Here is a 17,653-nt window from a genome sequence, read left to right as displayed (position 1 = left end):
GTTACAGAAGCGTCAGCATTAGTGTGTGGAACGGATCGAAGAGAGGGCTTTATTATGGCAAACGTAAGAGTCTCGAAGAAAAAATGCAAAAAATTGAACTCCCCGCAGAACTATCAAATGTAAATGAGCCAAAAGCGGAAGTAAGTGGCTGGACGGGTGGAACTGAATTTGAAGCCACCTCCTATTGGTGGGTTCTGAAGAATTTCGGAGTGTACGTGCCAAGACGAGCTAAGTGATACAAGGGAAGGTTTATCAACAATTCTTCATGACCTATATTCATAATGTGTTTTGAAAACATCAATACAATTTCTTAGTCTAATTGATTATATTTTTTAACCGTATAGGAACAATAGTGCATCTCACTTTTATCTTGCGTTTTATATTCAGCCTCAGAATGCTTCAGTGTGAAAAAGAACCAAAGGTTATAGCTGTGCAGCAAAATTTTCTTCGCAGTGTCGTGCGGGTTGCATATTTGCAGCTATAACATATTCAAATTCCATGAGGCAAAAGAAGGTGGAGACCCAAAAAAAATCCAAATTTTGTGTGTTGATTACCACTAACACGAGGCGACTTTTTCGCAACCCGGGCAATCGAAATTCCGAAAAAAGTTTTTTTTTTTTTTCGGCATACCCTAGGTGATTCCAGCCTTCTTCTCAATGATTTGATTTTCTGTTCAACTCGCCTACATTTAAACTTTGGTTCCTTTTGCTTTCTTCCTACCTCCAACATTAATATAGAAGCTTCATTTTTACTTCGTTCTTGTTATAAAAGTTATATGAATGTAAAAATATTTGGATGTTTTTTGCCAGTTTTCAGTTAATCTAGGGTGCCACCCTCGACAACACTAGTTTTTCTTCCCCCAAAGTTGTCATAATAGTTCCACACATCTCTGGAAAAGAGCAAAACATTAATTATATAAAACAGATCAAAGCTTGATAAAAGGCATTCTGCAACGCTTGGGGTATTCATTGAACATAGTATCAATGGTTCAATGTTAGTATTAAATTATATAAATAAAAAAGGGATGTATAAGTTAAATTATACAACGTATTAAATTTATAAGTATTCAGTTTTGTAATCATTAGTCACTAGTATGGCGTTAATTTCTGATCTTTGATATGAGCTGGTTAAAATTTCCTATTGGCATGCTGATCTCTAAAATAAATGATTATGGAATGAGAATAATGATTACGCTTATCGTATTCCATTAAAAACACTATCTATCATTCCTATCCAGAAACTTGCGATCTCTCAATTGTAGAACATATTAAGCAATAAGGTGATGGCGAAAAAGGAGTTGTTATGTAGAAGACTAAGACTCTTTCTTAGCTGAACGAAGATATTTTAGTAGAACTCTTGCTCCTGCTCTTCGAATAGCATTTTAAAGTTCTGAATTGAAACTAAGCTAGAAATACTCCATATGTTAAATGATACAATTTAAACTTTACCTTTATGTATGTAGTGCATCAAATCCACACCTCGTCCGTTATTGAGTCGATTATGGACATATTAATCTTGAAATTTAACTTCACTTTTTTTTTCTTCCCAGAGTACAATTTAAGCAAAAATTGAAATATTTAAATCAGAAGTGACAACTAAATTCTTAATGTAAATCATTTGAGACAAGGACAACATTTCAATAATTTCCCTTCCGTAGGCAACATTACAATGTAACTTACACCAAACCATACTCACATCTCTCTTTAAAACAAGGCTTTATCCATACCAATAGTTTTTGACCAATGAGTCATTAATTGAAAATGTAGGAAAAAGTCAAAAGTAACCTCGGTCCGAATAGGTTAAAGGCCAATACAAAGAATTTCCACCTAAAATTAAGAACTTAAAATATTGATAGAAGTTGATTTAAGTGGATTATCTATTGTATTTTCCATTAGCCTGGGTTATATTTTCATACCTGTTTCCTCACTTTGTGGGTTAATATAGTGACAGTGTTCAAATTCAATGAACTATACAATTTGACATAAACCGATATCACGCACACTCATACTAACAAACATAAACATCTGACGTAAAAAAATAAGTCGTGGCATTAGAATGACAAGAGGTGAGGTTATGAGAAAGCTAGGACAATAAACGTTGCATAAATGATCGGTGAACATCATTATATTTATTTAGAAACTACCAGTTTTCATCAATACTATTAAAATTGTATTATACCACTCCCTCTTTTCTCGGCTATGGCCTTGGTGTTTATAGGGTCGGATCCAGGGAGGTGATCGGGGCGATCGTTCCACCCAAAAAAGGATATTTATTAATTAAAAAAAACTATTCTAAAACTTTTCACCTTTGTGTTATAAATGTAATATAAAACCTATTGACTTCGAATGACCGCCTCCCGAAAACATTCATCCTGGATCCGCCCCTGGCTGTTTATTTCCCTAAGCTACTCAGGAAAAAAAACTTGTAAGACATTCTACCCAGCTACTACTTGAGTTGGGGTCTATCGCCAAATAATCAAATACGAGTAGTGCCTGATCACATTAGTAGGTACACAATAGTTTTTCATAACAGTATACACATTTCATGGACGAGTTCCACATTCTGGTTCTCAGATTTATTTTCAGCTGAGTCATGATAATTACAGTTGTTGTTAAGAACTTAGCAATATTATGGTGAGGAAAATTGAACAATGAATGCATAGAACGTTCAAGAATAGCGGTAATTGCTATCAATGTAACAATGTGACATCGAATAACGCCGAGACAAAAATAACATTTGCTTTCAACAGGTTATAGGAGAAAACGTTGTACCCTTCCTTGACAGTAGCACATCAAATCTCATCCACAGTGTTTCGTTGAAACTCAAAAAAGCTATCTGTGGTGTCAGTGAATGTTGTTCATCGAAACATGCCATGCGCAATTGACGTGGGATCAACATGAGATCTGTTCAGTTCGCTAAACATCATGGAAACATCAGAGTATCTTTACGATATTTTACTAGTGTGAACGATAGACATCTCCAATGGATGCAGGTATAGACCAACATCTTCGAGGGTGACATTGTTAGGTGCTGCAGCGATGAAGTTCTGTGTCCTTAAGTGCTGCTGTTTTGGATATAGTGGATTAATCATTAAAATGAAAACGCACTTGTCATCGTAGAGGCTTGGTGAAGAAACGTATTTAGAGGAAGATATCCAATTCATAAAGGACGTGTTTTAGGAATTATAAGTACATGAAAGGCAGACGAAGTCGTTGGTGGTAATATTTTGGAATAAAGAAAAAGCAAAATATTACTTTCAGCAAAGTACTTATTGTTATTATCCAGGTCGAAATACAGACAAGTTGAAAGATCTGTTATTATATATATTGACGATGAGCGCGAAATGGACACGAGACGCTCGCACAAAGAAATGAATTTCTTAGTTTTTCAATATGGTTTGTTCCAAACAGTGATACAGTTTCAGTAAACAAAATAATGTCCATCTATTGTGTGAATAACGACTGAACATGTAATATTGTTAATAATCATCGCAATCTCGTTTCGAATAATAACTCTTTAGTTAACCCGTGTGAACTTTTTCTGAAAATGGAAGTAGTGTGGCAAATTGAACTTTGTAAAAAATTGATTACATGTAAAGTTTTTGAAAGAGATTGAGTAACATTTCGTAATTGTGATTCAGCCAGGTTTCTCGTCTACTTGTACCCTGTAGTGAATAAAATACTCTTGTTCATAATAATTTCATAACATAAGTGAAATCTCTACTACTGCGACACCGAACCTCGTTGTATTGTATCCTTTCAATTATCATAGTTTTTAAAAATTAAGACTTCTTCTATTGCTTTACTTAAAAAGGTGGAAACGTAAATGTGATCCGATTCGGATTAAAATCTTGTTAATCCAACCAAGAATCTAACGAAAATTTAAATCAAGAAATAATATGTTTTATTCTATTTTCACTCTGCTATTTTCGTTCGACCAATCAGGTTCGTATAGTAACAGTGTGTTTTCATTGTTTCGTGCTGGTGAAGATGAGTGCTGACGCACTGCAATCGATGGATTTCAATAAATGTCAAATGTGATTTAAAAGAAGCTCTTGTCTAACATCGAACTACGAGGTTTATTAGATTAGTAACGAAACTGCCAACGCTGTACATGAACTGATAACGCTGCTGTTCCACTTTCACATGATAGTTAAATTTATCTTGTTAATCTTGTTAAACTAGAACTAAGTTTAGTCAGTACAAGTTTGAACCTGCTCGAGTGGCTAAATAATTATTGAGAGCGCCTAAGGTGAAGTTGTGTTTGTGAGATGTGTTGCGAAAATAGATTAGTAAGGGTTGAGTAAAGTTGTATCAACAACTTTTAGGAAAGCTTGATGAATTCGCTACTATGACGTACAAAAAGTTACAAAGGACTTATGGAGAACATTCCTTATCCAGGGCGCATTGTTCAAAGGATGCAAGTCCTTTAAAAGGCCGATAATATAGAGAACAAGCCATGGTAAAAGAGAAGATCTTCAACGATGTTATCGAATTAGATAAATTCAATTTTCTACATTTTTCATTCTAATCTAGCACATTATGTATTTTTATTTATGTGTTATTGGAGCAAAAAACAGGTTTGACTCACTTTCTTCGAAACGTAATGAGGTTATATCTGAATATTTTTTTCTCGCTGAAGGAGAATTGACAGTTTACAAAATAATGACATAAGGAAATGAACATTAACCCACAAGTAGACACGTAGAGGTAAATTATATTTTCAGCTAGTTTATTTTTTTATTTTCAAATCTATTCGGTTAGTAACACTGTTATCACGCTCTTTAACTCCCGAAAAAGAAATTAAATTATTTTGTACCCCCATTCGAATGTTTACTTGTCAGTTGTAGAACACTCTACTTTGGTTCATAAGCGTCTCTGGTTGAAGTGGACCTTGATTTAGACAAACACCGTGTAAGAGAGATTTCTCGTGACTGTCAAGTGTCCTTCTACTTTCTTCATTCCACCATTATCATCCCTTAATTGCGGCCACATATTAATCATTTATTGTAGATAAAGTCAGTAGCATGGCTATTTCAAGGTTCAAGTTTCAGTTGGATACAATTTATGCAAAATATTGGTCAACTAATTCTGTGGTGAATAATCTTATATGCGTATATCGCATCATTAGAATCTTTACTCACAACTAAATAAAAATGATTAATAGAAGATAAAATGTAAAGTATAAAAGTAATAGTCTATGAATATAGATCTACAAGGAAAGCAAATCAAAAATACCTGTTATGTACATTTTCATCAAGGATTGTTTTCGTATTGCACTATAATAATTCAACACGGAAATCTACGGTGGCATACGGAAATCTTAAACAAATTTATATGCTTTTCTAGTCTTGATATTCACACCCTTTTTTCATGTTTCTGTATTTCTTCTTAAAAATATTCACATTTCGTCGTTTATGTATTGCATCTTTGAAATTCACATGATGTACCAAAATTCCGAGGCAGAAGAACAACTCCATGATTAGTTTATATACGGAAAAATGGAAATATATGCAATTTGTAAGTGGTTTTATTTCAAAATTGTGTTTTTTAATCACACCGGTTGTTTGCTCTCCACAATGTAAGACAACTTGAATAAAACCCTACATTGTCAGTTATCATAGACCTTTACTAAATCAGTACTACAGAATTGTAGAAAATCGGTTTCGAGCTGCTCTAGGTTACCTCACATAACAATGTCACTTTCGTACAATCTTTTCTTACATTCTTTTTGAACATCGTACTCCACAGGAAACGTTGATTTTTTAAATTTAATATAGCATGTCTTACTAGTGTGAAACCCAAATGGGTTGCACGAATACAAACTTCCTTGTATTCAGTAGCGGATCTAGAAGGTAAAAACTGAGGTGGTCTGCTAGAATCTAGACTGTGGTAGGTATATCATGAGTTTACCATAAACTTTCAAAAATATATATAAATAATAGCTCAATTATTTTTGTTACTGAAAGACTCGGGGGCTAGGCCCTTCGACCCCAGACTGCATATGCCAATGCCTGTAGTTTCAAATTTTCTCATGTTTATTCATAACGAGCTTGACTATGTCACCGAAAGTTTGAATCACATAGTACAGGTAACATATATTAAATACTTGTACACTGTTGCACTCAGTTAATATTCAATTTTATCACACTTTTTCTCCTCGCCATCCGTTACTGTTTTACTCCATGGTAACAATTGCTAAAACCCCAAAATCATTAAATTCAACCACTCCTGGTTTGGATATAAGATTAATGGACTAAAGAAAACCTATTTGTGAGATCCGGAATCGTTTGCAAAAAACTGTTAGTCGTTCTATGTTACCATTTTTCGTCTATGGCAATAAATAATCAAAAGAAAATGATAATTTGAACACTTCTTCTATGAACAGAAGATGGAAGGGATTAAATCTATCCTTGGCAAGCTGAATCAATTTCGAAAACCTTATTTCGATATCTCTTTGGAAATCGATATTGATACCGGTAATAAAACCGGAAGTTCCCGATTATTGTTTTGCTAAACTCTTGCTGAAATTAATTTATCTTGGGACAGCTGCTTCTCGCTATCTCTTGCCACATTCATTGTATGTCGACAAATGTTGAAATCGCAAATTACTAATTTGAATCACTTCCGGTTTGAGTAGAGGTTTATCGGAAAAGATTGAGCCTATTCTAGGGAAGTTGATCCGACTACAAAAAACGAATTTCGATATCCTTTATCTTTATAGATCTATGGAAATAAGTATTGAGACCGGACGCAGTAGTAAATTTAAACTACTTTCGAATTTGGTAGAGGATTCGAAAACTGTCGTCATATGTTCATTTCAGACACTGATTATATTGCAAAAAAGTATTTGTCACTATTATCAATTTAGTTCTATGATAATAAATGTTGAAACCATAAATTGTTGTGTTTTAGGCACTTAAGTTTTAAAAATAGAGTTATAATAGGAGAAACTGAAACAAATGTAAAACAAAACATTTCTCCAAATGTGTTTCCGTTTCTGCGAACGGACGGGCAACAATGTTCTGGAAGACTTCCGACATTTATGCAAAGCATAGTTTGGAAGTCTAATAATATAACAATTTGTATTACTTTAAAAAAACTAAAAAAAACTGTAGTCTAGACTGCGTATTTCCCGAAAGTTCAAAAATATCAAGTAAGGATCTACACAAATACTAAAGTGAGTACCACTTATTTTAGCTTTGGAATTTATTATATTAAAAAAAAAGACAAATTATGGCCAAGACATATAGCATTTAACAAATAATATCGTTAGAGTATCAGCAAAGAATCTTTGTCTTCATCAGATACATTAGGCCTATATGTGATATATGTAGTAAAGTCAATTTGAGAATGAGGTAATTACTTCTATACGACGATGGAAAAATATGATGTGTACATTTGTATTCTGAGGCAAATGTTAAGTTGATGATATCATCTAAATGTACTTTCAGTGGTGATATATTCTGCTAAATAGGGAATGTTTAATAATCAACTCCTCATAGCATATACACTAGGGTGTTATGTGACTAACTATCAGAGCAAAAGATCAGAAAATGACAAAAACGTAATATTTATTACTTTTTTCTCGTATTGATTTGATTCACAAAGTTGATTTCTTTTGTTTCCTTGTGCTAAGGCCCAAATCATGTTTTACCATTTCCATATAAATTTTTGTCATTTTTCTACGTATTCATTTTCAGAGTAATGTAATACACATTTATATACAGGGTATTTAAACGATAGCATATCACATTAGAAACAAAAACATAACAATTACAGAATAAGAGAACCCATAAAGCTCTGACGCTCATATCATTACACATTTGGAAGACTACTAACAGTAAAGCATTTGTAAGATGGTAACATTTTACTGCATTCATTTCCATTAGAAGAACAGGCAATAAAATCAATTATGGTCTTAAAGTAAAAAAGTAAATAGTTACTTTTTTCTACGGTTCAAAGAACAACTTGATTTTATTTCTCATTCGGAAGTAAGACATAAGAAACGGAATATACAGGTAGATAATTCTTTTCTTAACCATATTGTTTTTCCAAAAACGATGAAACATACTGGAATATCTTGTACTATGCTCATTGTAACTTTAGATGAAGTTTATATATTTTCATAAAAATCACACTAACCAAAGCACTAAGTACATAGAAGGTTCTCTTATGGAAGAGCTCAGCAATGTATCATTGTCTTCATCATACCAGTGATAGAATGAATCATGGGTTACCAGGTACCTTGAGAAACGATTTTAGTCAGGATAACGCAGGACTGGATCTCACTTCTCAGAACAGGTCTGACCCGGTGACCCGGACACCCAGACAAAACTAGTAACCTAGACAAATGCGGAGACCAAAACAGACCCGGTGACCCACAAGCAGCCGAAACATCATATCGGTATCATTACTCAAGGCTTTTATGATTGGTTAATGATATTTACCACTCCAACTTTATTACTTCATTTTTTATTATCAATGTGACATTTCCTAATCACGATACGTCACAATGTATTAGAATATTTTATGTTTCCACAAATGTAATTTCACGTTTATTCGACTTCTCACCTTTGTTTTTCACACAATCTATACAAAAAATAACAAAACATCCTTTTAACACACCGATATCTTTTATGTGACAATTTTTGCAGGTCAATTAAACTTTGACGATTCCTCAAAAAAGAAACATATAGTTTATCTTTTCTCTCACTATGACGCGTTTGTGCAACAAATTTTGTAGTTATTTTTCAGTGCAATACTTGAGATACATAGAGGCAGATTACAAGTGAGGAAGAAAATTATATTTAGTGAAAAGACAATGACAATTGAGATAATCGCGTTTGATAGAATATCTTTACTAGCATAACACATATTCCCCATGTGGAAGACGATGTTTCGTCTCCTCGTCCTGCAAGGTCAGATGCGGGTCAGTCCGGCTTCTGGGTATATTAGAGTCACCAGATTACTCCGGGTCAGACGGGGGTTACTCAGCGGACTCATGTGTCTGACTGCATCTTTGCTTCAGGATTACGGCTCAGGAAGTTCATTTCCCATTTCATTACTGCATCATACACTTTGTGAAAGTAGAGTCTATAAGCTCTTTTCCAAATGTGGTGATTTTCCATTTTCCATATATATATATATATATATATATATATATATATATATATATATATATATATATATATATATATATATATATATATATATATATATATCTATCTTACACAGGGATATGTATAAACTAGGAAGAATGTTTTCTTTAGAGACGAAATCGATAGGGACTGTATACCGCCTCAGTCTCGCCTAAATCAATTAATAGCTGTGTTAGTTTTGATCTCGTCTCGATCTTCAAACGGCCGTCTCGTTCTCGTGACCGATATCGTGGGCCAAGTCTCAATGTCGTCTCGATAAACCTGGAATAAATTATGTGAAATTAAAAATGTATAAAGACTGTAATCTTACAGCCTATAATTTCTTCTTTACTTACACATTCCAGTCTTTGCTGCAGAATTATCGTAGGACGCGTACTGCTTCAAAGTTAATGTTATGATCGTGCCTTCTGCATTGTATTACAATGCATCCTTATTGACTCTAGTTTATCAAATTTATCCTAGCTTATCAAGCCTTCATTAAAACCAAATAATAACTCAGGCCCTACTTAATGACTTGTGTCATGCAGTCTCAGTAGTCAAAAGGAACAGTAAACTCTAAAAAAAATCAATTAACTTTAATTACGTATAGTGAAATTCCTGTCTGTTGTGTCAATGTTATTACACAGGGTTGCCCCAAAATAGATATACACCCATGCATTGATAATGTGTAACATTCTAGTTTATGGGTTTATTTGCTTCGGCTCTTCGAAGCTTAAGATGTAAGTAAAAACCCATTAAGAACTAATAATAAAGAAACTAAATCTACCTGATGAATAAAAATAAGAAATGATATAAAATGCAATGAGCTGATCAGTAAGGTACTGTATACCTACTTTTAGGCTACCTTGTATACCCCGTCCTAGACAACATATTAATGGCACCAAACCTATATTTAATAGAATTATAATGCAAATTTTACGAATTTTCATTTATTCTTCATTGCATTGTTTGACTGGTTAGATCACGAAGAGAAACCAAAAATATTAGAATTAGAATAATAAATTACTTTTACGATATGTCGGATAAAATGTCGTATAGCCTTTTTTCTTTCTTGACATTAATTGACACCTTTTAACACAAACTTTCTGCTACTTATTGGTCAGCCTATCTCTTCATAGTCTCGTAGTTGCAGCACTCAACCTTGGTGTATATGCTACAGGGTTGGATCCTTGATCGAGTTAGATTCAAACTCTGATATCTCGCGTAATTTGGATCCCACATTGAATATACGATATAACAGTTTACAAGCTTGTTTACTATATTTTCAGAACTTCTTATTTAACTTTACGATATTATTAGTTATGAATAGTTGTCTGCTTTCATGTTTGCAGTGATTTTACAGAATAATAAGAAGAGGTGTGAAGCTTAAGATACAATAACTGCCGTCATTAAACATTTACACTTTAATTTGCTATACTTTGGCATAATTTGTTAGCATTGCTATATACATGAACTCGATATGTCTTTTTCTCTAAATTGTGAAGAGCATAGATAAAAAGTTACGTGTCATTCCAATTCATTTTAAAAGGCATCGGAAGAAATTTCTTTTGACTCTGAATTCATTTAATACAGCAAATGTGTCTTCTCAAGTCCTAATTAGAATTAAAACGTGCTGTTGTTGTTGTTTTATTTACTTTAGTACTAATATTACATATCCAATAATAAAATAAACATTTTAGTTTCATTTAGTAAAAGTTTAATGTTCATTTTGAGCAATCCAAGCTATATGACACGTGGAAGGAGAAAGAATCAAGAGACATGGGATCCCAACTACAGAGGCTCGAACTAGGAATCAAGCTGGGTACCTCGCTCTGGAAGCATTTACGCTAATCCGCCGGCTAGAGAGGAGGCTCCACAGGGAAACTTCTACTAATATTCTACTTGAGTAGAATTTGGTGCTCAATTGAATTGTAAAGACCCCTTTCATTATTATTAATAAAGGGAATTACGTGGAATGATTTTTCTCAAGCGTCGATTTCTGATGTTTTACTGTTTTCTGCTATTGTTATGCCTGCAGTTACAAGACTAATTTTCTCTATTATTACTGTTACTTTATATATTGTTATTGTTGTATATGTTTCTATTGTTACTAATATTACTGACCTCTTTGTGTCTAAGCGGTTAGCATACGCGCCTTTCGCGTGGGAGACCCGGGTTCGATTCTTGGGGGGAGCTCATATAGTTCGGATTCCACGTTAATCAGTGGGTTCTGTCTTACATAGTCTTGCTGCTGAAAGGGACGTTAAAATCAAAATCAACTAAACTCAATTGATATTACTATTTATTGTTATTGATGGTATGTTTATTTTTAATTTTATATATTTGTTATTCTCGTGTTTTTATTATCTTATCTCTTCTTTTAGATTTTTATTTCTCTTTCGTAGCAGAAATTTTGTTTAGTTTGATATGTTAGTTTTTAAGTTTTATTTATGGCAGCTGTGTTTATCGTGAAGGAGTAAACAATCTCAATGCTGACATCTCAATTGAACATTTATCAATCATATTCTACTACGGTGAGGTCTTGATCTTGTGTTTGGTTAAATATCGTGAAAACTCTTAAAATATCTAAAACGAATTTCAACGTTCTCGGTAGTACGGGTTGTAATTTACAAACTTCGCGATAATGGAAGAAAATAAGAGCTGACAAAGCGTTTAAGTGATGTTATATTTACATATGTTTAAGATAGTGACAAGGAGTGTCATAAAGTAAATACAAACTCTTCGTGTAAATTAAGAGTACAAGGCATGATGTATTGTTATGAAACATTATTATTATTATTATTATTATTATTATTATTATTATTATTATTATTATTATTATTATTATTATTATTATTATTGCATTTAACCTATTTATGTAGGCAAAGGATATAAAAGTCATCTCTGAAGCTAGAAATAGTAAAAAGGTATGGTTCTTTTGTTATTTCGAAACGAAGTTATCTTTTTCACACTACTGTTTTTAGCGCATAGAGACATCGTTGCTAACGTGCTTGCTAACAGCGAGGAACCCAGGCGAATTCGGAGAGACGTAAGATCTAGCCTGCCATGAACCACAATAAATGCAACAATAGTTCATAATGATTGCATAAGGCTGATTTCTACATGAATTACCCCCACGTCTGTTTTATTCTCGTCATAAAGTGAGGTATTTTCATATCGCTCACTAAAAAATACGACCTATTTACCAGAACTGCAAGGAGATAAAGTACAAAAACATTTTTATTTTTGAACAATTGTATCAGGTTGCAATCTTAAATTTTACCTCAAGAGTGTGAGTTTCTTCCACGTAACACAGTGCAGATATTTTACAAACTAATAAGGAAGAAATTACTGGCATAATTTTAATGTTTGAAAAATGTTTATGGTGGCCTCACTCAACTATATCTGTGTCAAGTGGGAAATTGCTATGTCAAGCACTGCCACTTTTGAGCAAAATCAGAAGATAATTTCGTGATAGAATTGACATTTTTAGCTATTAACTCTAATGGTATTCTTAAACTTAGAATGAACGAATATAAGTTTAAGCAACATATAGTGCGGTAAATAATGCCAATTAAAAAACTTAAAAATTACGTAAAGTTATACAGGGTATCCCAAAAGTAATGATGAAAAATAAAACCACAGATTCCTGGCACCGAAAAAGAAAAAAATGTTTATATGACATAAAATTCGGAAATGTATAGAGGGAGAGCTAGACAGCTTAGAATGTGGGGGGAAAGGAACTTCACACCTGCCAGCGGAATAATGATAGGAGCTAGAAAGGCGGTTCAGAAAGGCATAAAAATTATACCGTCTTGACATGTTAAACGTATGTTCCATAAATGCGCCAGTGATTCTCCATACGTAATTTAACGATTCGCCAAATATATGTACAAGAGGTTAATGAAATGGTACAGTAAAGATGGAAACCATAGAGAAAAGGTTGTTATCCATTGCACTATTGCACTCACGTGTGCAATGGGAGTCAAAGCCAATATCACTTATCCTTTTTGCATAATCTCAGGAGGCAATAATAAATGGTATATCAAATAAAAACTTGCAGACAGGGGTTAGTCGTGTCATATAGGTCCTTATGAAATAACAGGCAAAATCTCCAACTACATACTGTATTTGTAACGTGGTATCTTACACAAAATAGCACTACAAACTACTAGGTCATACGTGGTAACAATAAACGTAAATAGGGAAGATGAAAGTGCTGTCTTCCCACATTTATGCAAACGTGCAGGTCGTGAGTTTGGAATGCATTCCATCACTCCTGGTGTGTTGCGTAACTGTTCACACGAATCTTCAATGTGGTTTTCTAAATCGGCAAGTTACTTTCCCAAAGTGTAAAGTTCCTTTCTCCCCACATTCGAAGCTGTCTAGCTCCGCCCCTCTACTTCCGGATTATATATCATACAGACTTTTTTCATGTAATAGTGCAAGGAATATGTAGTTTCAATTCTCACCATTACTTTTGAGACTCCTATATAAAATGAATAATTAGAAAATAATTGTTTTCTACCTATTAATGTTTTTTTCCTTTTGTATAATTTTGCATTATGTTTCGTTATTTTACAGATATGTGTAGCTGGAACATAACTCTATTCTTGTGTGTGGTAGAAATTATATTTAGAGCGGGAGGTACATTCAACAAGGAATTTGACTCAATCGAATCAGGACATAATACCAATGAACTTCTCATTCAGCAAGTAGATAGAATTTGTTCAAATTATTTCCGAAACTACAGATTTATTGTGGTTGTAATGAGCAACCTATTAAGAATTACTGAAGATGATATTACGATTAATATTCAAACAAAACTTCAAATCCCAGTTATCCTGCTACGTAACAATATAAAGAAAATGCCTGTAAGTCCAATGAGGGAATTCGACACAAGGTTTGCTGTTGGAAAGGCAAAAGCATTTATTTTCATTGTGAAGAGTAAAGTGTCTTTCCTCCGTACTGTAGATCATCTTATAAGCTATTCTATATGGAATTCAAAGGCAACATTTTTAGTGGTTCTAGAAGATTCTGTCTTTAATAACACAGATATTATAGAGTTATTTCGGATTATTTGGTTCAAATGGAAAATGTTCAACGTATACGTATTAGCAATAAATGGAACATGTCAAAACACCAGTCGTAATTGTACCATAATAATTGATCATAATCCATTTTGTCAGGATCAATCAGGATTTAATTTTAACGTGTATCCTATATTTGAAATCCATTCCTTGGAAGCATTGCAGCTGTTTGAAGACAAGACAAAAGATTTGTGTAAGTATCCAGTGAAGGTATCGTGGGGTGATGTTGAACCCTACTTTAAGAAGAGCGATTCAAACTCAAAAATGTTTGGAGGGAATTTTGGTGAAACTTTGGAAATACAAGCCGCAATTATGAACTTCACTCTAGTGTCTGAAATATATAGGACGACCAGTATTTGGGGCATTTACAGTGCAGAAAACAAGACGTGGAATGGTGGCATTGGAGATGTACTATATAAACATATAGACGTTGCTCCAGCTTGTTTCTGTCAAACTTACGAACGGAACTTGTTTGTAGATTTCTCTATTCCTTTGATGATAGATACTATTGCATTTGTTGTTCCTAAGGCAGAATTAGCTCCATTATGGCAGCATATATTACGACCTTTTTCTGAAGTATTATGGGGTTTGATAGTTGCATCATTTACATGTGTTTACATTTACTCAGTAATGGCAAAGTGTTTCTCTGTAAAGAGTAATGAGATAGAAGTTGACAAACTTAATATTATGATGATTTTTTCAATATTTCTTTCAATGTCTCTTCCGAAACTACCCAAATCAAGTAGAGAAAGAATTATCATTATTTTCTGGTCTTACTTCATTCTTGTAATTGATTCTTTGTATAGAGGGTCATTACTAAGTTTCATGACACGTCCCAGTTATCAACCTGAGATTGATACTTTCGAACAGATTGCTGACTCTAACCTCGAAATACTAACTTTTCCATTATATGTTGTCCTACTTCAAAAATCTGGAAATCCTATTTTGCAATTCTTGGCAACTAAAACTGAAATAGAAGATGATGATGCAGCTTTGTTACGGGTTTTATATGATCGTAATGTTGCTGCGTTGACTGAAAGAAGTTATATAGAGTCATTTTATAGTAATAAAGAACACAATGATGAAAGTGGTAATTCATTGACTCATATCTCAAAGGAAACTCTCCTCCTAATATTAGAGTGTTTTGTTGTTCCAAAGGATTCTCCATACATTACAAAATGGAATTCTATTATTAGGCACGCTACTGAAGCTGGTCTTCTTGGTAAATGGTTTCATGACGAAACTTTCACTTCAGCATTAGTCTCGAATCTCCAGGAAGGTACCCCAACAATTCTTACTCTGAAACATTTACAATCCGCATATTATATTTTGGGAATTGGTTTCGGACTTTCTCTTGTGTCATTTAGTTGTGAGGTAATGCGAAAAAAGGGGGAAAATGTTCTTCTAATAAATAAAATTATGGCAAAGATAGACGCAGTATATGTATAAACTAATTTATGCTTGTTGCCTTGAGATGTTTACAACGATACTCGTATTCAACATCTTTAGTATATCTTAATTTGTATTTGTGGGCAAAATATACTTTTAAATTATGCACAAGGTGTTCAAGAAAGGAAGAAGTAGAATATGAAAAGAGATGTAGATGTAATTTATTTCCTGGTTGTTATACGATTATATTTTGTTATTAAAGTGATTCGACGATGTGAATTAGTTGTCATAGCAACGGAATATATATAATACATAACTGAAGATCCATCTCGTGAAATCTATATGGACAACTTTTAAGGAGTGTAAATGATTAACTTGTTTCGTACTATAATAAAAAAAGAAATATCTTGATGCAGTGTGTAAAATGGATTTTGATGCAACAGTAGCCTTAGTTATATAAATATATGTGTTATATGTTGTTGGGATCGCATTGATCTGCTATAAGTTCTATTTCATTCCTCTTCTTTCTAAGTTTGTTATCTTCTTCCACCATTTCTTAGTTTTATAAAGAGACTTGCAACAATGGAAAGTTTAATTTAGAGTATCTATATTTTAGCAATCCCATGTATTGAAATGATTAACATATGTTACTTAGGCAACTGTAGTATCCGGATTTTGTTTTCTATTGGAGCGCACTCAACGTTATTACAGTTTTGTCTTGTTAATCAACTTAAATGAGTTTTCGTATTGAATATATATATATATATATATATATATATATATATATATAGATAGATAGATAGATAGATAGATAGAAAAATAGATAGATAGATAGATAGATAGATAGATAGATAGATAGATAGATAGATAGATAGATAGATAGATAGATAGATAGATAGATAGAAATTTGTATGCTGTCAACTATAACTACTTCCATCCGCCAGCAAAACTTTTTGTTGTCTTTAGGACCGTAGCGTTCAGGAGTTAAATCTTCACTTTCGTCAATCCATACAAACGATAGTCAATGTCATATCAGGAGCACCGCATTTTTTAACATGCAGTTCGCTTGTATTGTTCTCTTCTCATATTTAAAAACTAGGAAAACGGCTAGATAAAAGGAAAACAGCTAGATACTTTAAAATGACAATAGAAGTTGCTGTATTGATATCATATTTGTCAATCGAGATCAATATAATCTAAATATATTGTAACGCGCGTAGTTCATAAATTAGTGCTATTTATGTGAAGAAAAGAAAAGTTACAGTTTTGCATTATTTATTATCGTTAATCCATATAATACACGATGGAGAATGCTATCAGTAGTGCATCACTGTCGCTAGATTAAAGGTATAATTTTGGAGAAAGTTACAAATAATATAAAATAACACTGGAAAGAGATCTGTTGAAATTATAATTTCCGACCAAGACCAAACAAACTTAATTTTATTGTAATGTAACTGGTTAGTAAGTGGTTGTCATTGATTTTAAGATAATTTACCTTTTTGCATACTTCGTCATTAATTTTTAAGAGCATAAAGCTAATAATAGTTTGATAAGTGTTGCTAGAATAGTACAAGTTCATTTATCTCCTAAGATTGTGTTGATTGCATATGAAAATAATGTTAAATTTTTCCATGCACTGAACGAAACGAGTGCTTTTTATTTGTCGAACTGGACTTAAGCAAATGTATATTATGTTAAATTCTTCTATACCTTGCCGAACGAATGAATTGCGATAGAAGTCTTACCCTTGCACTTAAAATGATATTCTAAATTATGAAGTGGAATTAAACTAGAAATACTAAATGTTTGAAATGATATATTTCAAATGTTCTATCTAGCTGTGAAGTGTATCGAATTCGTACTTCGTACATTATCGAGTCCATTGTTGTTATATTACTTTGTTTTAATTTCACTAAGTTTTGTTTCTTTTCAGAATAGAATTCAAGCAGGAAAAAATAGGATTCTTCCAAAACAGGAGAAGTGATCACTAAATGATTAATATTAGTCGTTTCACAGGAAAGAACGAATGTTA

General features: G+C 33.0%; 1 protein-coding gene across 1 annotated transcript; it reads left to right on the top strand.

Annotated features, from left to right (window-relative positions):
* Window positions 1–14,007: 14,007 nt before the first annotated feature.
* On the top strand, window positions 14,008–15,678 carry LOC145685535 (glutamate receptor U1-like). The gene has a single exon (XM_081757934.1). The coding sequence runs from the start codon at window positions 14,008–14,010 to the stop codon at window positions 15,676–15,678; it is 1,671 nt and encodes a 556-aa protein (XP_081614060.1).
* Window positions 15,679–17,653: the final 1,975 nt, after the last annotated feature.

Source organism: Thermobia domestica, chromosome 5 (genome assembly GCF_964235325.1).
Source record: "Thermobia domestica chromosome 5, izTheDome1.hap1.1, whole genome shotgun sequence".
NCBI lineage: Eukaryota > Metazoa > Arthropoda > Insecta > Zygentoma > Lepismatidae > Thermobia > Thermobia domestica.
This window is presented reverse-complemented; position numbering and strand designations above follow the sequence as displayed.